The 22,589-nt window shown below is 53.1% G+C and overlaps 1 protein-coding gene across 8 annotated transcripts in view; it reads right to left on the bottom strand.

Moving 5' to 3' along the window:
* Window positions 1-21,572, bottom strand: part of CYFIP2 (cytoplasmic FMR1 interacting protein 2) — a 56,640-nt gene extending 35,068 nt beyond the window's left edge. Inside the window, exons 1-10 of one of the 8 annotated variants that reach the window (XM_054217080.1) lie at window positions 21,430-21,572; window positions 14,408-14,548; window positions 12,278-12,367; window positions 12,121-12,198; window positions 9,199-9,300; window positions 7,978-8,159; window positions 7,546-7,642; window positions 6,724-6,852; window positions 5,241-5,345; window positions 2,024-2,115 (exon numbers count right to left, since the gene is read on the bottom strand). In XM_054217080.1, the coding sequence (XP_054073055.1) occupies window positions 2,024-2,115; window positions 5,241-5,345; window positions 6,724-6,852; window positions 7,546-7,642; window positions 7,978-8,159; window positions 9,199-9,300; window positions 12,121-12,198; window positions 12,278-12,367; window positions 14,408-14,524 (992 nt within the window). In that variant the 5' untranslated portion in view covers window positions 14,525-14,548; window positions 21,430-21,572. The other 7 variants (XM_054217085.1, XM_054217084.1, XM_054217079.1 and 4 more) reach the window with 7 other exon arrangements.
* Window positions 21,573-22,589: the final 1,017 nt, after the last annotated feature.

Here is a 22,589-nt window from a genome sequence, read left to right on the forward strand (position 1 = left end):
TGTCTGTCAGTGAGACTCTCATATCTTACTCTGTCATCACAGTCTAAAAGTTCAGAATTTGCTTTTTCTCCCCCCTAAATAACTGTCCATCTTAAGGTAGATAGTCATCTTCTCCAATCTAGACTGGCCGTACAAAAGGAAGGTGGGAAACCTGCCTCTGCTATGGACATAGACACGAAGACATATTCCTACAGTTAACTGCGAGGCACTTGTTGCCAGTATTTGTGGTGGTAGAGGGTCCTGGAAGTGCTGGGCCATGTCGTCCCTTACGGAATCCGTCCTCCCGCAGTCCCATCGCTCGACTCTTACCCGTTCCAATGTCCTGTGCTCCCCGCCGGACAATCGGCAGGTTAGCAGGAGTGGCCAGGGCCGCACCAGCCCTCCCTGCCACACACAGCCTAGTCCACAGTGCAGAAACAAAGCGCCATGCAGGAAAAACACCAATTAATTCCACTTGCATGGAGACAGGGAGGGAAAGAAAATGACAAAACCAATATTAGTAAGAAATGGGGATTATATGGAACCACCTTGGCAGAGTTAGTGTTGGGAGTCCATGCAATTTGCTGGGAAAGCAAGTGCGTGAGGAAGAAACACTGGTTAGTAAGGTACGGCACACAGACCTGGGAGACAGATTTCAAGACAGACAGTAAAATTGTGCACAGGTAAACAGCCCATGAGCTACCTCGGTTTTGAGATGCGAAAATGAATGCAGCTGACACACGTTTCGTTGAAATGTGCTTTCTGAATGATTCGGGATAAAACTTGAGTTTTTGAAAATATTTTTTAAATTTATGTTTTGTAGAATTTTTTTTTTTTCCAATTTTTTAATTGAAAACCGTTTGCTTGGGAAATTTTGCCATGTTGTTTTCAAATTTCTTGTGAACATTTAATGGGCACTTTTCAACCAGCCTCTGGGGGGCCGTTCCTGGGTGAACCACGTGGCGGGCAAAAAAGCCGGACTCTCCGGGGTGGAGGGGGACAAGCAAACAGAAGCAGAAAGATGTGCCTGCCAGTTAGTTCCTGCCCCGCTGAAGACGCAGCTCAGCTAGGCTGCTTCTCGCAGGACAGAGACATCTGATTTCCATGCGACATGGTCCCACGGGTGAATGGCCACTCGCTGGCGAGAGCCGGGCTGCCACCAGCGATTACAGCCGGACACAGCTCAGACGGGCTTTGCTTAATAGGTGGTTGCAAACGCCGTTCCGAGGATATCCAAACCTAACACCGATTCTTCTAGCAATAACTGAGCGCGATGCAAAGCTACAAAGATGTGTAGGGCCTCGCGCACGCCTGGTGTGATCTGAAACAACGCCTGCAAATTCATCTGACGGGAGCAGCAAACTGCCTGTGAACACAGGCTGGCAAGCAGTGCTTTCCCCTCCTGAGCACTGCCGTAAAGACTCCGTTTCTGCTCTTCTCCCACAATATTCATTCCTTTCCAGTGCATCTGAGCCCCTGGTTCATCCCTCATTCCTGCTGCCCTTCTTTACAAAACCTGCCTGAGCTAGAGGAGACGCCCTGGCTACTGCAGCTGTGTTCATGCTCTGGAGGATTTTGTCCCTGAGATGAAAAAAGCGGATTAAAATCTCTCCAGAGCAGGAACACGCCGCTCGCACTCACACACCTCCGGCCGTGCACACCTCGCAAGCACTCAGCGGCTGTCCTCGATCCACGTGCCAGCCGCTTTCCCTTCCTCCCGCCCGGCTGCCGGCTGCCGAGCATCCTCCCAGCCCTTGCCGGCGGGAGCGGACGGACAGGCACTGCCCGCTCCCTGCCTGCGCACGGGGACTGGGTCGACACGGAGGTGCGGAGCTGGCTGCGCCCGCAGGGGCCGGCGAGGACAGCTTCCCATGCAGGGACGGGGAGGTACACACGTGCACACAGAGCCGGCACGCCAGGACTCACACCTCACAGGGACACACACGGGTACCCGTGCACAGACCTCACGCACGCCGGAGAGTTGCGGCTCCCACGGCTTTCGGGACACACACAGAAGCCAAGAGACATTATGGCAGGCACTCACTTGGATTTGTTCTCCTCATAGTGAGCACTGGTCTTAATGTATCTGGCCAGTTCTATCTGCATATCGCCGAATAAAGGAACCACCTGCAGCTGCTGGAAAAGAAAACAAAAGATGGTTGAAACACGGCGGAGAGCGAGCCCGTGGCCCCAGCGCAACACAAGGGACTACAAAACAGCATCCTGCGTCTCTGAAGCTATGGAAAGTGCCAGGCTGTTTAAAGCAAGGTGCAAACCTGGAGCCAGGATCATTTCACAGCTAGGAAGCAACCGAAAATGGTCACAAGGCTTTTTGTGCAAGGAAAATCACCCCCTGCGAGCACTCTGGTGCCCTGGACTTGCCGACACTGGGCTGATTATGGCCAGGATGGTTCAGTGCTGTAACCGGCCAGAGGAAAGGCTCTTTTTACGACAAAAAGAGAGAGCGTATTCCTCACCAGGGCTTATTGCCTCCCACCATAATCCTCCAGGAGAACAGAGGGGTGAAAAGCCAGCACGTGGGTATTTTGGCAGCAAGCTGCTGCGGCTCCCTTGGGAGGGAAGCTGTAGGCTGCTGTGCTGCCTGGCCTCCCAGGGATGTGGCATCTTTTCCCGGGGACTCAGACCGTACTTTGGCACTGCGGCTCCTGGTGATGTGTCTTAAAACTTCTCCATGAAGAGAAAGACACAGGCAACACAACATGGCTTTGCTCGCCCTTTACGTGTCAGGAGCATGTGGGTGGGAAATAAATTCAAAGCGCACGGAGCGTACCCCAAGCTGAGACCGGTCCCTGCTTCACTAAGCTTTCAGCTGCACACAAAATTCAACCAAGAGCTACCAATAGTTCTTCAATAAAATATGAAGCTTCAACTTCACCCAGCTACAAAAGCCTTGCCCAAAAATTCAGGGAAGGTGGTGGCAAATTCCCTGTCCTGTTATCACATGTTTCTCCTCTCAGGCTGACTTGTGCAGAGGATGTGTAACGCTGTCATCAGGGATTCCCAGTGGCGCTTTCATAAAAGGTTTAAATGAAGGGGTAGTTCATTTTCACTACTCAAATTCCTGGTCAATCCACTAGAAATTTAATCAGAAGGCAATAAGGAGATGTAGTAAGAGGAGTAGTTGGCCTTTTCTTATTGAGATCTGATAGTCTGGAGTGGTACTTAACTGATTAGGTGAGACCACAGCAGATGTTGGAGAAGTGCAAATAGAAAAAAAAAGCTGGAAAGAAGAAAGTTATTCCATGCAATGGAAGATATATAACCTGATTCTCTGATGTCCCACAGCCCTTTGCAATGAACAGCAAATCTGAATGCACCAAGATGACCAAACTCTACAGATTACACTGAGAGCTTGAATTAAACTGAGATTCAGTTGCATTAACAAGGGAAAACTCGGAAGACTCCGAGGGATGGCATGATAAATCACCTTTGCAGAGCTGCAGTCCTCAGCAGTCTCCCCAGTGACTGAAGGGTATTCAACCACCTCATTATCGCCCAGTCCGTGAGGTTCTGGTGTCTGTCGGTAGTCTCCTATGCGGCATTTAAGCCCTGCTCTCAGAGCTGTCTCCAGGAGATGACGCAAATTGGGGTAAATAAGTTCCTGCTGGCTCAGGGTGAGGACGCAGAAGCTGGTACACCAACCTTTCCTGAAACCAGCTATCTGGACTGGCCCCTTCCCTCCCCTTGCACAGATCCAGTGCATCACCCAGAAACTGCAAATCGGGGGAATAAGCAGGGAGACATCCTCTACCCTGTCACCACAACCGACCTCCTCTTTCAGGCTCCTCAGCAGCTCTCTGGGTAAAGCGGCAGGGAGAATCCACTCTGCTGAAAGAGTGATGGGGAAGAAGCGCTCCCTGGCCCCCCAAAATCATCATCAACTCTTTTCCCTGATGTGGAGCAAATATTTGTAACAAAACCTAATCTGTCCATCTCAGGAGAAAGATTAAAACAGTGGAGGCAAAAGGACTCTGGAAGGACTGCTCAGGCTCAGTAGGTCTAAAAGAAAACTAATTACTCCATCTGGGAAGTTATTCTGCTGTCCTCCTGCTATACTGTTATTCTTTGCTGCCAAGACATTTGTCCCTTGCCAGATCCCACCATGGGTCCTGGAGTTGACCTGCCCCAAACCTGAGCTGCCTCCTAGACCAGCCTGTGTGCAGAAGCGATGGAAAGGAGGTGCCATTTCCCCCTGGGAACGCTGCAGATGCCCTCTCCGTCTGCCACTGGTGGCTGGGGCCTCACACACACCAGATTTTGGGGGGAAGCAGACAGGGTTATCCCAAACCTTCCTCATGCTGAGTGGCCCGGGGGCAATGCAGCCTGGCCTCCAGCTGTGGACCAGCCCCCAGGGCTGCACGTGTGCAAGGGCAGAGGGAGGCTGCACGGCTGCTTCCCGCGCTGTCACTGGGAGCATCCAGTTCTCGCGGGCCTTTCCCCAGACCCTCGACCTCAAACAAGACAAAAACGGTTCATCAAAGCACCGGGTGAGCCCTTTGAGGAACTCGCTGAGCACCTCCAAGTCCCAGCCAACACAAGCTCCACAAGAAGCTTTTTCTGTCCTATCGGGAGCATGGTTTATACATGAAATAAGGCTGCCAGCTCACATGTTGGCTGGCCAGCTGTGTCCCCTGTCCCTCAGCTCAGCAGCTCACTGAGGGAAAAGGGAGCGCAATCATCACCCGCACAGACCTCAGCAAACCAGCCAGGTTTGGTGGCCTGAAGTCACAGTGCTTCTCAGGAGATGCCAAACCTGCCTTAAGAACGTGCAAAGAGATAGAAGTGATGTCAGTCTGGCACACCATCCCCTCGTCCACAAAACAGATATCCCACGTGCCGTCCCCATCCCTCGCCCCTCGGGTGGAAGCAGGCAGAGCCGCAGTGGCCACCAGCCACCCAGCAAGGGTGTGCAGGGCCCTCAGCATCCTCCGTCTCCTCGGCTCCAGCGCCAGCAGCGTGGGAGCAGAGCCAGCCCCGGGCGCCGCTCACACACCCACAGCCCCGCTGGCACCGAGGGCCGGCACCGCTCGTCTCACCCACGCTGCAGCTCTGTGCCCATGCAGGCTCACAGCAATCCCCTTCCTCATCCTTCAGCCTAGATAATTTCTCAGCCTTTTGGGTTTTTTGGACCTGTGAATGATTCCTGCGGTTTGTTTTTTGCTGGCAGCACGTGCAATGGTACAGGCCGCTAATTCATTGGTCTGCAGTAAACTCCATCCTCACCCAGTCAGGTCACTGACCTTGAAGAATTTGTCTATTTTGCTAAGGTTGATTCTCTTCTTGGCATCCAACTTGTAAATGTTGCTGACATTCCCATCCATGAGATATAGGCCAAACCCCATCACCTGGTGAAGACAGAAAGGCTCGGTTTCACTAGAGTGAAGTCAGCAGCACAAATCAAAGACAGTTCTCCGTCACTTTGCATAAGGAAAGGTCATTTCAGGCTCCCGTACCACCTGACACTCATGAGAAGACTGTATAAAACAGCACACATCTGCAAGATGTACAGGGTAGACAGAGGACACATGATGGATTGCTTCTGTTTTCTGTGCAAAAACATGACGCTCGCTCTGGTACTTTGTTCCTCCTCTCTCCCACATAACAACAACCCAAAAGTTTTCTCCACCCAAAGGTGAACATTTACTCTTCGAGAATAATTGAAAACATTTAAAATATTCTCCTGGATTGATTTTTTTCCCCCTTTAATTCAGTACAAAACATTACAGATATTCAAACTACCCACATCATCCTTCAAAGATCCTTAGTTGACTCATACCGCGGTAATGAAGTTCTTATGGTAATAGTGACTGCAATCTCTGTAATAACTGACTTATAGTAAAGACAAATATACAGAACAAGCAGATACTTTGACATATTCATCTTGAGGGCTCTTTAGAATCAGGAAACCAAACCTCGAAGGATCTGCCTTCTGCAGGGAATTATTGTTGGGAATGGGCATCAAGCAGAAAATTTAGGGTTGGAAAGTTGGTGGTGAATTTGGCATACTCTATACAGTTACTCAGGTCAAGCCCATGATCCCACACACCCATGCACAACAGAAAAACCCCTTCCAGCTCTGGAGAGCACAGGGCACCCACCAGTGCCCTCACCCACCAGCTGGAGACCACCACCATGCACGTGCTCAGTCCCAGGCAGGCAGAGGTGCTGGCAACCTTGGGAAGGACTGGGAGAAAAGATGCAGATGGAAACGGGGAAAAGCAGAGGAAAGGGAGAGAGGAAGGAAGATTTTTATATGGGAATATGGGAGAAGGCCAGGAAGGACAGCAGAGAAATGATGGGAGAAGGTCCAAGTTACAGCAGGAACAGAGGCAGCTCGTGGCACTGCCCAACAGAGAGGACACTTCAGCATATTGGAATGGGACATCTCAGACCCATGGCAACAAGCAGTCTGTTCAGGTACAAAGAAGAGGTGAAAGAGGAGAAAATGGGAGGATTGATAAGAAGACACAAAGTAACAGAGACCAGAAGAGAAACAGGAAAGGAGGAAGGCAGCTGTGCTGCTGCACATGGAGAGCCTTCCCATCTCCTAGCAACCCCTGACCAGAGGATGCTGACCCTGCAGAGAAAGGATGCATGTAAACCCAAAGGAGGAAAAAATAAAGAAAATTAAGAGAAACATTGTCCCAGGAGGGAATTTCATTTTACTGAAAAAAACCCCAAACTACACAAGCACCCAGCCCCGTAAGCATGGCCGAATCTCACCTTTAAGAGCATGTGTTTCTCACTGGGAGTGAGATACATCTTGTTTTCATAGTAATCCACACAGATGTTGACAATATCAGCCAGCAATTCTTCATAACCAGGGATAACCTCCAGCTGTTGGTGCAGACACTGAAACATCAACGGGAGCCAAATTATCCACATGGGCAGAGGAACAGCAGGAACCAGGGAAGAAAGATATTTGAAGGATTAAGAGTAGAATGAAGAGAGGTTTCTTCAAACCTCGCCTGTGTGCTTTTCTTAAGTTACAGACAGCAGATTGACCTCACGGTATCACCCATGAGGAACAACCTTCCTTCTGCAGGACAGCTCTCCCCTTCAGACTGATCACAGCAGCCAAACGTCAGACAGTGAGATGTAAAGAATGATGCCTCAGAAGCAGACTTTTTGACTCTCTCTCATCTCTGTCCAATTTTTAACCTAATTAGCAGCTTATAGAGCCTGTGGAATGTGGAGGGCCCTAGGTCTGATCTGCAGTTCCCACGCAGTCGCAGAGATGGACTGGATGGATTTACTGGGGAAAGTTTCTGGCAGAAAACCCTCCCGATAGCTCCTTTCGTTTTTTAGACCTTCATCCTTGTCTTGACATAAAGAGATCTTCAAAGCCACCCAGGATGACCCATGAGAAGGAGATATTGCTAGAATTATACACCCAAAAATCGACAGTCAGTGATTGACCCAATCAATGACCAACAAACAAGGCAGCTATTGCCACAGTCCAGTCTGAAGGACCCTTGCCCTGGCGAGATCATTGCCTCTCTCTACCCACAGAAGGGTTAACTGGTTCAGAGGAAAGGGACCTGCCTGTGTGATGCGGTTGTGGTTTGCCAGGAACATGGAGAGGTTCTGGGACTCCTGGATGGACTGGGGGTCTGCCATCTTCCGCAGAAACTGGGCAGCCCTGGAAGGGAGAAATCCAACATCACCGAGGATCGATCACTCGCCCAGCGTGAGGCTCTCACCACCCACCTTCCCTGTTTCACCTGCAGCTGCAACGCAGCAGCCTCAGAGCCCCCTGCAGTACAGCACCGCTCTCTCCTCCTGTTACCAACAGGGAACCGAAACAGAGCGGGGCTCAGAGATTTGCCTAAACTCACAAAGAGAGCCTACAACAGGGCAGAAACCCAGGCTCCAGCCTCCTGATGTCCACCTGCCCTCACTGCTGGGCAGACCGGGTGCTCCCTTGCAGACCAGGCACAGTCCTGTCCCTGCTCCGGCTGCTTCGTCCCCTCTCACCTTTTGTAGGCAGAGTGGTCATTTTTGACGCTGCACTTCATGTTCTTCAGCTCATCCAGGACGGCAAACATGTTAATGAACTTGCCCAGCGTGAGGAGATAGGCCTCGGAGACGAAGTCCTTCCTCCGCTCAGCGTGGCACAGGCGCTTCACCTCACTGCAGAACCGCTCGATAGCCTTGCGCTGGAAGGCAGTGGGACAGGGTCATCCCAACAGCAGGTCATGTGTAGTCACCACGCCACCAATGGGACCCTCTTCCACCCACCCACTGCCTCCTTCCTTTAACGAAAGCCTTTTTCTGCTGGGGATGGAGGCTCCAGGGTCCCTCTCCACTGTTGCCATGAAATGAAGCAGAGTTACAAACCACTGCAGCCAAAAATCCTCAGCGCTGGAGGGGAGAAGGGGGCCTCAAACCCTCTATTTGTGCCCGCACAGAGCGTGGCGTGTTCTGTAAAATCAGGCTTAAGCTTTTTAGGTGGGGCATAAGGACCTCACAGGACATAAAACTTAAACACACCAGTGAAACCCAGCTGCAGCCAGTCATAAACGCAGGCGGTGATGGGGAGAGGTCCCTGGAGCCCACAGCAGCTCTGTGTTTGCCACGTGGTCATTGCTGCGTTGGGATCTAAGCATATTATTTTGTGAAGTGCCTCAGGCGTAGCAACTACTAAATTTAGTCTCTGGTGCTCTTTGCCAGCTAACTCCCGAGTTTAGGGGGCTGTGAGCACATCCCTCTTCCTGCTGGCACAGCAGGAGGGTGTCCAGCTGCATGGCTGCATCCAGCCCTGGCACCAGCTGCACCACCAGCCCTCAGCTCTTCCTGGCTTTGCTTCGGAGGGAAGAGCAGAAGAGCGAGCTGTGCTGGTGCCGGTGGAGAGACAGCTCTTCACGTCCACCAGCCAGCATCCCAGAAAAACAGGAGCTTGTGCCACCCATGGGGGCTCTGGTCCTCCAGGAGCTTCAAGGGCTGAGGTGTGCTCATTCCCAACCTGTGTACAAGATTTTGGGGCTGAACAAGGGGGACACGGCACAGATTTTCCTTTGGACAGGTCTCAGGTATCTGCTGGTGGCTGCAAGGACATACCAGGGGTCTCAGGGGTTCTCCAGGTTGGCCAGACAGGAAAGGACAGCACAGCTCTGCTTAGGATAAGTTAGCACCAAAGTCATAAATTATTACTTAGGGTAAGTTAACACCGAGTCACCTCCTTCCTTGACCATTTACCTGAAAATACATGAACTTCATAAGCTTGGTGACTTCTGGCTCCAGGACTTCCACCGTCTTCTCATAAATCTCCACGCGGTTTGGCTGTTCATTACATTTCACCTGTGTCACAAAGACAAATCATCCCTGTCAGCATCAGAGCTTCTAACACAGCTGTGGGCTGCAGCAGCCACCATCTTCTGCTCGTTTCACAGTGAATCCTGTTCCCACCTAAGGACAACAGAGGGACCCAAGAGGGAGCTTACTTTCAAGGCAATAGGTGACAGCAGAAGGGGCTATTTCTCAGATGTGAAATTCTCTCCATGCATTATAAACAGGCACAATCCTGTCTCTGAGAAATAAATGTCTTCTGATGCGTTTGTCTGGGGTAGAACACATGCAATACAGCATCTGGACTTGCTACACAATGTGGGAATGTTATATCATGAAGTTATCTGAGGCTTTGTGTTGCAAAGTCCCGTGGACACACGAGGCACCAGGCTATGGCTCTGCTACAACCTCACTGGCATAATTTTGGTTCTGTCGCAGATCCGTTAAAAATCACCGGACTTGTATGTGGCTAGCAGCAATGAAGTGAGTCACCTTCACTGGAATCCTGGGAAGCTAAATTTAAGGACTTATTCAGTTGTCACCCATCTCCTTTCCAAACAGTTACTTGGAGTCATTACCAAACTTTTAGGGAAAACCCCAGCTGCCGTCCTCCTCTGGTTTTGTTCCCAGTTGTTGCTGATACAGGCTGGGATGGTGCTGACAGCTCCGGTGCAAATTTAGTAGCCCAGCAGCTGATCCACAGGGCGCGAGGGGACAAATCAGACGGCTTTACGTGTGGGAAGATGAAAAAATAGCTTTGCCCTCTCTGCAGTGGGGAATCTAATGTCCCTGCCCTGGTGTTTCGTACTGCAGTCAGGCAATATTGATGGCCATGAGGACGCAGCTCGCAGTAGGAAGGAGTGGTGCACATTTGGGTGTTCCTCACCCATAAAGCCATGGTCCCGGAGGTAGCACAGGAAGGTGTACGTGGCTGAGCACGGTGTACATGGCTGGGGGGCTGAGAACAGGACCCTCCCAGCCATAGCCATGTGCCCCACGGCAAAGCGCAGGGGTCATCGCAGGATCGAATCTGGTGTGTCTGTAAATGCACCCTCTGCTGTGGTGCTGTCTGGTCCCTCCGTCACATGCGGCGCTGCCTGCAGCCCCCGGGGGGGGGACGGGGCAGAGAGCAGGGACCGCACAAGCTGTGCACAAATGTCACGGGGGTGAGCAGGATGGGAGGACACTAACAGACCAAAACGGATGATCTGTAGCACTGCCTTGCCATCAGCTCAGCCACGGCCTGCCTTCTGTTAGCGTAGCCAGAAGAGGCAATAGCAGCACAGCATCAAATATAAATGGGAGATAAGGAAATAGCCAGTCAGCGGCAGAAACCTCCCCATGGCTGCGTCTCATGAGACCATCAGCAGAGCATAACCTGAGGGGAACTGAGGTTTGACCTTTCCCGGGGAATTACAAACATGGGCATTGTCAGCCATGTGGAAATATTTTTTTCCTGGCTTCACGGAAGTGCTGCAAACCCTTTTATCCGTAGGGTTAATGGAATTGCGCCGCACTCCCCCTGACGCATTGTCAGTCAGGGATGTTGCAGGGATGCGGCACGCGTTCAAATCGCAGAAGACAAGCTCTGAGCTGGAGTCTGAATCACCATCAGTGGGCCACGTGGGCAACCTTACTCATGTCCGTAGGTGTTTGCAGGATGAAGCCACGAAAATTCAGGTTAAAGAGAGAAGGACTAGAAAACAGTTGAAGCAGAACAGTAGAGGAGGAGAATGATTAAATGGGGTAGATCAGGACCTTCAGGCATATCAGCAGCAAAAAAGGGCATTTGGGGAAATGTTTCTGGCATATCGAAGTGCTCCTTCATGCACAACACCTACAACTCTGGGGCTCCTGAGGGAGCAGAGAGAGCACCCCAGAGCCTGGGCAGCAGTTTGGGATGCTGAAACCTGCCCCAGCTGCCTGATCAGCCCTGTGCAAGTCAGGGAGAGCCTGAGTCTGCCACATCTCGGGAGGACCCGCTGTTTTCATCCCAGGCTGCCTGGGCTCCCTCCTTCACACGACACAGGAGTCCCACTGGGCACTGGGGCAATTTTTAACTGAAGGTGAAGTTCCTGATACCATGTAATGGTATGATACCATACAACGGTATCAGGAAAGTGTAATATAAACCAGATATAATGATTTTACTCTCAACCTCTAAGAACCAACTGCCTTTGCCTGAAGCAAACTCCACCTCCCCACAACATGAGAGAGCAAAATACTCCAGTGGCCCCCCAGGAAGGAAATCACCACACTGCTTTAACTAAGGGAAAAGGCTACCCATTCTCCAGACAGAGAAGTGGATAAAGACCCAAGTGAGAAAACACAGCACTATCCCAAGTACCGTGCCGGACCAGAACTGTGCCCAGCTCAGCCCTGTTAGCAGCTGTAGGACAAAGAAGCTGGTCCTGCGGGGATGAAATAACTTCAGGTGTGACTGCTTTGGGGAGCAGGGGAGGGGCCTGTGAAACCAGGAAATGTATATAAGGCAGTCGGCTTGCAGTGGGGGTGACTGAGCTGAGGGGTGTTGCTAGGAGGTGTCATGGATAGAGCTTTCATGTGCGTGAGGGTGCAGAGCAGATCCCCTTTGCTAGGGCAGCAGTATAGATCTGCTTCTGAAATGGCTACCAGCTGCTGAGATCAGTGGTCGAGACTTTGTTGGGGAGAAAACAATTTGAAGAGTCGGTACTCTTTCTTTTCAACCTTTCTATCTGCTTCAGTCTTCTCTGTGTTTTTTATTCTTCTGCCTCCAGTCCAAACTAACTCACACTGAAGCCAAACCCAGCTAGGTGCTTTGGGAACATCCCTGCCTGGGAAGGGCTGGAGTACCTGGGGGATGGCTCGTGAGCAGCTCCTCCACGTGTAAAGCATCACGGCGTACTCGTGGCCTTCTTCCAGCATTTCGTTCTGAAAGAGAGAGAGGTGTTGCTGGGGCAGGCACGCACCGAAGGCTCAGCATCGCTGGGGCAGCGCCCGGGGGACTCACCATGCTGGAGTGCACCGTCGCCTGCTCGATGTACCTGGCAATGCCGGTCACAAAGGCATTTCTGTCTTCAAAGTTTGTGTCAAAATTAGCCTATGGGTGAAATGGAGAGATGGGGATTAAAATACAGCTAGCTGTTTGCGCACTTGAAACAGTCCAGCACGGGATGTGTTGGCAAAAGGCAGAATCAGGAGGGCTCCTGGGGCAGGGGAGCAGCTTGTGAACAATTTGAGGTGCTGCACCTCTAGGTCTGAAGTAGACTCATAGGCGCAGCCTGAGACGCTTCTGAATCACACATGTTCCTTAGAGGAAATCCTGCAGATTGTATGTGTGAAAATATGGCAATCAAGACTGACAAACGCTTGTAAAATCAAGCCAAACCAGGTGGGGATCAGTAACAGGGAACAGCAGCCACACCAGAGAGCAAACCTACAGCAATTATTCCAAGGATTTTAGCTTGGTAACTCGAAGACAGCTGCAGCCTCATTAATTTCTATTTGTGCCCTGGCTGCTAGGGGAAGACCACATCCTGTTAGCAGGAATTGCAAAGAATAAACACACAGAAAGGGCAGGGAACGAGATGTCTGGAAGACATAAATACCAAAGTCAGCACTCATCCAGACCCCATTATCGGCGCTAATGTTGCTCTTGCATACAGATGCTTTGGGATGACCACTTGTTTTGGAAGTTTTTGAGCTACTGCTTTGGGTTGGGACAGGGGAACAAGACGCTGCAGAGCTGGGCAGGGGATGAAAAAGCAGCTCCTCGGCCTCTCTGCGCCGAGTGCTCCTTTGCACGCTCTGCGCTGGGATGACTTCCTCGGCCAAGGCTGGCCCGTGGTATCTGCTGGAGGACAGAGCGTACAGAAGTCCCAGGTGCCCAGAGCTGCTCTTCGCAATGCCGTTAGCATTGCAGTGACTGTGTTCACCTCAATAACTGATTTCCCGAGGAGGGAAAGCGGGAGCACAGACCTGTGGCCATAGGGCTACTCCTTGTGCCTCCCGGACATTGCATGTGACTAACAAAAGCTGAGGCTGCGTATGCCTTTCTGGCTAGCAGGGGAGAGGGATACACACAAACCACCTACGATGAGGAAATAGGCTTGGCCAAAATCTCTAGATCCAGTTTAGAGGTTTTTAGGCCCAGCTGTGTGCACACACTCGTGGCCCTGAAGGGAGGCTGCGCCATGAGGCTGGACCCTGAGCCCCCCACGGGACACAAGCCAGCAAAGAGTTAAAAATGATTTAAGGAAGAGATAAGCAAAAATGGTACCAAGATTTTCCAGGGAGAGCTGAAATTTGAGCAGCCCAGAAACTGCCTTTGTGTCTGATAACCCGTAGAGATACCAACGCTGCTGAACGCGCCCGCGGCCTGACCTGCTGAAAGAGATACTGTAATCTCAGCCCCTGCGTACACGGCTGTATTCATACACCGCCGTGGGTAAGCCATGAATTCAGGAGTGGCAGGATGGAGAAAGCAACCCCGTATTATATTTAACGCTGGGTGTGTGCTGTGGGGCAGGGTGTGGTGTGGCGGCCAAGCAGCCCAGGCATCCCGCGGCGGATCCAAACGTGGGAGGCTGAGCCTTGCCCTGGGCTCGTGCCCAGCTGTGCGTGGTCAGCGCAGCTGCAGCGAAATTGGCGGTTGTTCGAGGCAGAGAAGCCATCGGAGCGACTTGCCCTCCCTTGCATGCCATCGACCGGCAGCCCCAGCTGTGCGAGCGGCACGGGCCAGCCAAAGTCAGGCAAAACTTTTGATTTTGACCTACTTAGATGCATGCGCTACCATAAAAAGGAAGCACAGAAATATGTGCATAATAAAACATCGCTTGAGAACTTTCTGCTCTTATCACAAGTCTTATCTCCTGCTTCCTACCCGTTCACGCACTCTAGTCCTCATTTTTCAGCTTCACTGTGTCTTGCTCAGCCTTAAAGATCCCTTTCACCAATCTCTAGCGCTTTCCTTTTAAACCCTTTGGGAACAGATTTGTGGCTAGATCTGTTCTGAACGTTTCCTTAAAAACGGTGAACCCAGGATGTTTTCAGCTAGTTCTCAGCACCGTGTGCCCCTGCGCTTTGCATGAGCTGCCGGAACCGCCCTGCCTGCCCCACCACAGCCGGCAGCCGGAGGTACCTGGTACATGATGGAGGAGGGAGGCGGTTCGATGCATGGCTGCTGGTCTGGCAGAGGCAGCTCCTCCAGCAAGTCCACGTTGGACAACGCGTCCTCTAGCGTGACGTGAGTGGTCATGGTTCCGGATGTTCAGTTTCTGCGCTAAATCCAAAGGAAAAGAGAGGGTGATAGGCAGGCAGGCAGGCAGGCAGGCAGCAGCCAGAGGACTGCGCGGGAAAGCACCAACGGACAAAACCAGAACCACGACTGGCTGGCACTGCAGGGGACACGATCCCGGTTTATCTCGTTTTCCTTTTCTTGTGTATTCAACCTACATCTCTATGTCATCTCTCCGCCTGTGATTCAGCAGCAGGGTAGGAATGCAGAATTAGAGGAACACAACTCCCCGCCCCGTGCCCTTCTCTGCCTAACTCTGTGCGAAACTGCCCAAGTCAGAGCAGAGCTGGGTGCTGGCAGCCCCAAGTGAAAGCGTGCGCTCCGAAATGCAAAGCGGCGCGATCAGAAGTATCTCTGGAAACAGCCTGGTTAGAAAAGTATGACCGATGCTGACACTCAGATGCGCTCCTTCTCGCACACATGAACGGCGCTGGAAACTGTAAACAACAAATTGCCTTCACAAAGGTGAAGCGGAAAGCATCGAGTGCTGCGCAGGCAGGCTGTGGCACTGCCAGCAGCAGAAAAAGAAGTTGCTGTTAAAAAAAAAAATAATTTCCCTGGTTTTACCACACTCTCGGTGTCCGCTGCCCAGTCCCAGCCTGCCGTGAAGCTGCCAACGGTGCCAGTTGCACACGAAATAAAAAATGTTTCTGAAAGCTCACTGGCACTTACCCTAATGGGAACCTCAGGACAAACCTCTGTGTCCTTATCTCCTTATCTCACCTTTGCTGTAAGAGCACAAGTGTGGAGGGACGGCTGCTGTCACCCAGGCTGAGCGCTTGGATAATCACAGCCACAGGGCTTCCCCAGTTAATACCTAATCCATGTGCAATAGCCGTAGCCGACCTAGAGCCTGCGTCTTCTAGAAAAACACCCCACTGCATTTAAACATTTGCAGAGAGAGGAATTATTTTAAATATTGACATGCCATTTGATTAGCAAATCGCCCCCCCCAGTGCTTTTTCCCCCCCTCAGAGCCTGTCTAGTTTCAAATGTGAGCCCTGAAGTTTTATTGCTCTAATCTGCAAGACAGTAGAGCTCTCTATTATCAAAGTTCCCATGAAGACACTCACAGATTTCAATAAAACACCCCACAACCTTTGCTTCGGCTCAGGCAAGCAGACGGAGCTCTTTGCCTGCCTTGTTACAGAGCATGTTTTCCAATCCTTTAATCATCTCTCTGGCTTTTCTCTAAGCTTGATCCAATTTTGCAACTTTTTTGCTGAAGTGCGGACACCGCAGCAGGACACGGGGCTCCAGCAGTGTCTGCACAAGCGCCGGATACAACAGCAACGTAGGCTCCTTCCTTGCGTACAATCACACCAGTTCCTTTGGGCGCAACAGCAGCTCCATAGGTGCTCATATTCAGCCGATTATCTGCTACAAATCCCTTAGGTCCTTTTTTTTTTTTTTTTTTTAAAATTGAGTCACTGTTTCCAAGAATATAAGTTTGTTTTTCCATCACTGGGAGCATGGAAGGACAATGGCTTCGGGATGTCCATAGATAGGTACACACACACGCACCCAGCAAGGACCACGGCCAAGGGGGCTGCACACTGTGTGCGGTCCTGGGGCAGCTTCGTGTTGGGTGACGAGAGAGACAGGTCTGCTGACGAGCCTCTTGTTGCCTGTACGCATGGGCTGCAAGAACACGTATGAGCCTGGTAAACTCATTCCACCTCCACAAATGCCTCCCCAAGGTACCAGGCAGTTGAGAAACAGGCTTGGTTATACCTGCGGCAGAAGCACCATGAAATAAGTGCCTGGGGGAAAAAAATAATCTCAAGCAGCCCTTTCCCTACACGCTCAAATTTCTGTTAACATCTTCACCCCTCTTTGCTAGAACGGTTTCCTGTTACAAATTGCAGCAACTGTCAAAACCAGACATTACGTCCCGGCACGCCGCAGGCAGAAGCGGCTTCCTCCTGGCCTGCGAGTGCCCCCCGCTGCTCCGCGCCCAGCCCCAAGGCCCTCCTCCGCTGCCCACCGCCCGCCACCACCATCCTCCAGTGCCTCCAGACGCTCCACTGGGTTCCCAGAACAACACCCCTGGTACTCACACACGCTTCATTACGCACTTCAGGCTTGGGAAGACAAAAACCTTCCATTTTGTAGCTTTGAAGGCTGTGGCTGTTTGTTTGGCTCGTTTCTCATTTTTCTCTAAGTCCAATTCTAAGGCCATTTATGCAAGGTGTTGGCAGTTTCCCAACACGCTTCCCCAAAGGCCCAGTCCCAAAGATGCTTCCCCAATAACCCTGTGATACCCAAAGAGCTCAGCAACTCAAGGGACAAAATCATTGCTGCCGTTTGGGCCATACGAGGAGATACAGTCCCAAATACGGCATCAGGGTCCTGCTGTGCCAGCCAGCGCACAAACCTGCGAGAACAAGCCAGTCCCTGCCCTGAAGATCTTGCACTCAAATAGAGGAAGAAAGGCAGCGTGTAGAAATATGTGAACAGAAAAGGAAGCACCAAGCCACGGCGAGCGAGCGAGCGGGGCAATCGGCCGTCAGCCCACCCCATGCTCTGCCACGGCTGAGCGGAGTGCACGAATCTGGATGCAGATGGAGAAACTACACAGACTTGGTGGGGTTTAACACATCAGTCTTTTACGGGGACTCCTAATTTCCATTCATTGCCTTCTTAAGTCCAAAAGCAAAACCAACAGAGGCTACGGGGAAAAGCGTGGTCTGCCAGGACTTCCCCCAGGTCTCATACCCATAGCACACTGCGGCAGACAGCAACCTCCCAGCCGGAGCGTGTGACGGAGGGGCTGCTGGTCCAGGGCCAGCAGACCTGGATCATCACCCCGGATCATCCCACAGAGGATCAGCCCCGAGCGATCCCCCATCTGCTTGTGCCGTGGCCCCTCGCCTGCTCCTTGGGGTGGTTGTGGGGCTGGCGGGGCCCCTTCTCTTGGTTGGGGTCCACTGCCAGTTGTAAGAGGGCCTGTGCACCGGTACGAAGGCTGGGGAAGGCTCTGAAGGCACCACCGATTGCTTGTCCCGGTCTGTGGGGCGCTGTATGGTGTCTGCCCACCACGGGGGCTGCCTGGGAGAGGCGAAAGGGGAAGTCCCACTGCCACAGACCCACGCCACCCTCCCTCACCTTCCTGCAAAAAGATTTCTAACACCAACGTGCTGGGGCTGCCCTGGAAAATCCAGCTTCATCCCCTCGGTCCAGCGACAAGGGGGGCAGCCATCAGGTAACGTGGCAGCGACCAAGCGGCTCCAGCCCAGGGAAGACGGGGATCCCCGGGGACATTCATCAAAAAGTTCTCATTAAGCCTTAACCGCCATCCACCACCTGGGCCTCGGTGCAGGGCAGCTGTGCTGGGAAGAGGAGCCAGCCCACCACGTTGGTGGTTTGCTGGTGGCGCTTCGGCCCATGTGGCCATGGGGCTGGGGGCCACACCGCCCCCCGCAGTGCAGCAGCCTGCCCAGGAACGGGGCTTTTTTGCGTGCATGGTGGGCTGAGGCTTTCCCTCGCCCGCAGGAGGGACGATATCCTGCTGCCTGGACGGACTGGAACGCAGCCACGCAGGCTGCTGGGAGCCATCGCGCAAAACTACTTTCTTCTCCATATCCTGTTGCTGGTCAGAGAGGCCGAAGTCCCTCTGGTCCTACATGTTTTGGCAAAACTGAACATGAGCCTGGCAGGAGCCAACACCACCCCAGTGAAACCTCAGAGAGGGATGCAGCCACGGGGCTGACTACCTCTTCTGCTAACGAGCGCTGGTACTAACGAGTACAGCACTGCCCACACTTTCTGCCCATCTGCTGCAGAAACTTCCTTTCCCCATCCCACATCTCAATTGTAACCTCTCCGGCCATCTCTTACACCTTCTAAAGCCAAACGACCACACTGAAGCACTGGGGTTTCCAGACATGGCAGGGAGCCGGCCACGTAGGGTCCATGCCCAGGGCAAGGCCCTACCACCTCGAAGCAGATATTAAGAGCTCCCGACGTGGTGACTCTGTTGTGCAGCATCCTGGGGGCCAGATTTAACAGCCGGCGTAGGACGGCTTTGAGAAGGAGTGAGGATGGACATCCCAGATGTCTGACCTTGCAGGGCAGGTCCTACCTTCCCCACCGGAACGCTTGCCCAGAAGTATGGGTGCAATATCATCCCCTTTGCAGTGAAAAAGAACAAAGACGTCTTTATTGTTAGAGCAGCTTGGGGGAACAAAGGAAGACTTTTAAAAGCGGGGCCATAATGAATATGTTGCATGCATGTGCGCTCGGCTTCGAAGCTGCGCAGCTGAGAGCTCTGGGGAAGTGGCACGGGCTGTTTCGGCTTTTCAGCTCATCTGCTCCTACAGCAGACATTCACGCTGGAGCTCCAGAAGCTACCAAGGGCGGGAAAGGAGGCAAGAAAAAATGGGAATTGCCCAGGAGATTGGTAGTAAGACACGGTCCAAGCCTTGCAAGCCCGGGGTGAGGCAAGCAGCAAAGTGACTTTTGCTGCGGGAATGGCAATGCGGAGAAGGTGGACAAATTTCTTCTGGTCACCTCCTGAGGATCTGGGATTCTTGTCCTTGTCTGACGCTCAGTCCCTGGGTAACCTGGGAAAGTCACTTCTTTTGCCCCTGTGACAATGTTTCTCTCTCTTACTCCAAAATAGCATCTAACCTGTGGTCAGGAACCATCCTGGCCCAACAAGTACCCCAGGAAACTGGTGTCTCGGGTGCATAAATGCTGAGCATTTCTGGTACCCACTGCCTCACAGCAAGAGGTGGATAAACGCTCCTGGCCATCAATGTATTTTTAGTCAAGAAGAATAACTTCAGGGTGCAAAAGCTTAGTTTGATCCTTGCCTAAAGTGCACGCGATTAAAGTCTCCTGTGTTTCAGCATGCACGTCATCAACCCCTTCTCATATGCTGTAAGAATTACTTGTAACTGCAACCACCACCACAGTCAGGCGGTTCTTTGGCAGGAGCAAATAAGCACGGCCAGGATGAGCGAGGCTGGCAGAGCTGGGCTCCTGCCGTACACAGACACAGATGTTAATAACCATGAAATTACCCTTCCTAATAAAAAGGGAAGCCAAACTGCATGACTCCTGAAGCTGTTTTTCTGTATCTCCCCTCTACATTTTCTGCCATTCCATTACGGCTGATGTCCCAGTCATTTACGCTGCCTCTGCATCAGCAACACAATTATTTTGGAATTTATTTCTTTTAGAATAACTCCATCATTTTTTTTTCTGGTGCCAAAGAGGGTCAAGGAAGGAGGCAGATACAGGAAGGTACATTTCCAATATAGTTGAGAAATTTAGAGCAAGTTTTCAAGCCACCCCTTTGCTAACATTTAAAGCGCTTCTTGGGCAATTAAACCATACAGGAGAGTATTGTCAATAGTTGGCCAATCATTGATCTTCCAAAACTGATCTTCCTGTTTTTCATGCAAAGATGATAATTGCTTGTTAATAAAATTATTATCATGAAATCAGCATAGTCTGCTTTGCTCAAGAGACCCTGGTCAGAAAATGGAAGTTTTTTCCATATTCCTCAGGCTTTATTAATAACAGTTAACTGTACAGAGGAAAGGGAGAAAAAAATTCCCCTTTGCAGGGAATCGCCCTCAAATTATATGGCTGTGACAGATACCAAAATACCAGGCTAATCACCTACCTCAGTGACTAACCTCAGCCAACTGTCATCATGCAAAAGATGAGCGTGCTTTTTCTTTCGGTGTCCATGCAGGGCAGGAGGGGCGCAGAGGGTTTAGCGACTCGGCCTAATTCTACGAGATCTTTGTGATCCAACACCCACCCCCCCTAGTCAGGAACCCCCCGTGGAAAGCGGCAGATGGCGAAGGGGACAAGCTCTGCTGCTGGCTGCGTCCTCTGACAGCACACACAACCGTCACCCTTCCCCCTTCTCCAAAACAACCCTGAACAGGCAGAGAGGGAGGTTTTTTTCCAGTGGGGAGGGAGGTTTTTTTAGTAGGTGTCTCTTTTTCTTCTCCTCGTTCCTTCCCGGCCCTTCCAACCTACGGGAATTTCCTGCAGAACCCATCCATCCCTCCCTCCCTCCCCAGGTGGGATGCGGCTGGCACCAGGCAATTCCAGCCTCCGCGGCTGGAAAGTTCAATACAAAGGAAGGCTGCGCGGGGCGCACCTTGCTCCCGAACGGTCTCACGCACGGGAAACCCGGCGGTTTGGGAAAGGGAAAGGTTTTCCCGACTCCAAAGCACGAACCTGCGGGCGCCATCGCTGCCAACCCCGGCTCAGACCCCGTCGCTTCCTCCTTCCCCCTCCTCCCCCGTATTTTCACGCCACGGGTGATCCGGATGCCGGTCGGGAGCCCCCACCGGGGCCACCTTCAGCCCCCGGCCCGGCCTGCGGCTCCTCCATCCCCTCCATCCCCCTTTTCTCCCTGCGCCGAGCATCGCCCCGACCCCGGCTCGGGTGAGCGCTGCCGCCGCTGCCCGCCGCGGGGCCTGCAGCGCCCGCCGGCGCCGGGGCTCGGCCCTTTCCCCCGCCGTTCTGGGGGTGCGGAGCCGGGATGCGGCGGGGGGTGGGATGGAAGAAGGGGATTTGCGCTATTTCCACCCCCCACCCCCCCCGCCCTGGCGCCTTGCGGGGAGGCTGAATGCCGCAGGTAGCTCTAGGCATTGTGGGATACATCCCCGCACATCCCGGCCCGCCCGGGCCTCCCGCCCTCCCTCTGCCCGGGGGCGGCAGCACCTGCCCCGCCGCTGCACCCCCCCGCTCCGCCGCCCCCTCCCAGCCCTCCCGGGGCGGCCGGGGGTTCACCGGGCTCGGCGGCGGCGGGCGCAGCTCCGCGCAGCGCGGGGGATGGGGGAGAGGGAGGGGGTGAGGCCGCGCAGCCTCCGCGCCCCCCGCCTTGCCCCGCTCACCTGGCGCTCGGGCGGGTCGCGATGCTCCGCTCCGCTCCGCTCCGCGCCGCGGGATGCTCCGCGCCGCCCGCACAAAGAGAGCAGGAAATGGCTGCAGCAAGTGCACTTCCGCGGCTCTCCGCCGGCCCCTCCGCACGATCGGCGGCGGCGGCAGCGGCGGCGGGGGGAGCCCCGGCCCCCGCCGCGGGAAGGGGCTGGAGCCGTGCGGGCGGCTCCTCCCCCGGGCCCCGCGGGGGATGCGCGGCGGGGCCGGGGGCCGCATCCCGGGGGGAAGGTTGGGGTGGCGGCGGTACGGCGCCGGCGGGGTCCCCCCGGGGAGGGGGAAGGCCACCAGCCCCCCCTTTCCCCCGGTGCACGGAGGGGACAGGGCCGGGGACCCACGGAGGGGGTGAGCTGGGTCCCCGAGAAGGCAGGACACGGCTGGGATTCCCCATCTCCCTGCTGCTGAGCCTCAGGTGTTCGGCCTCTCTTCCCCGCAGAGGATGTGTAGCGTCGTTGGGTTTTACCTACCATTTTGGCAAAACCCCTGTTTATAGAATACACATGAAGCCCTGGATCACTGAGCGTGTAAAGGACCCAAACCAGAAAGGCAATGCCTTTGCTCAGAGCTCCAAGCCTCTTCTGAGTCAGCACCGTATCCAAAAGATCTTCCTTTTGGCATCTGGCATTTCTTCAGGGACAAGTTTCCAGTCCTTCTGCTCATGCTTCTTTTTAAAGCTCCAATACAGCTCTTCAGATCTACTGTGAAATCCAAACTGGACCTCTTACAGCTTTCGGAGGAACATCGCCTCATGGTGAGGTGACAGAAACCCTGTACGGGGCCTTCATTTGTTTTCCTGCAGCCCTCCCCTTCTGATGGCATCTGCCTGTTCTTTGAAAGACATTGGTGGATACCCAGGGATTGCTGAAAGTCCAGATATAGGTCTAGGTATATTTCCTTGGTGGCCCTGGCAGTGTCCCTTTTCTGAGCATCAGCCTATGCTAAAAATGCACGGCCATCTGGCCCTTCCTGGATCAGAGCGACCATTCCTGATTCCTTAGAGGCTGCTGCTCTGTTCTCCACGCTGGTGTGGGGCTGAGCTTGCTCCCCATGGGTGTATGTTGGCTCCACAGAGAAGCTTGGAGACCAGGTTTACACTGTAGCACTGCTACTATAGGTT

Source organism: Rissa tridactyla, chromosome 11, assembly GCF_028500815.1.
Source record: "Rissa tridactyla isolate bRisTri1 chromosome 11, bRisTri1.patW.cur.20221130, whole genome shotgun sequence".
Lineage (NCBI taxonomy): Eukaryota > Metazoa > Chordata > Aves > Charadriiformes > Laridae > Rissa > Rissa tridactyla.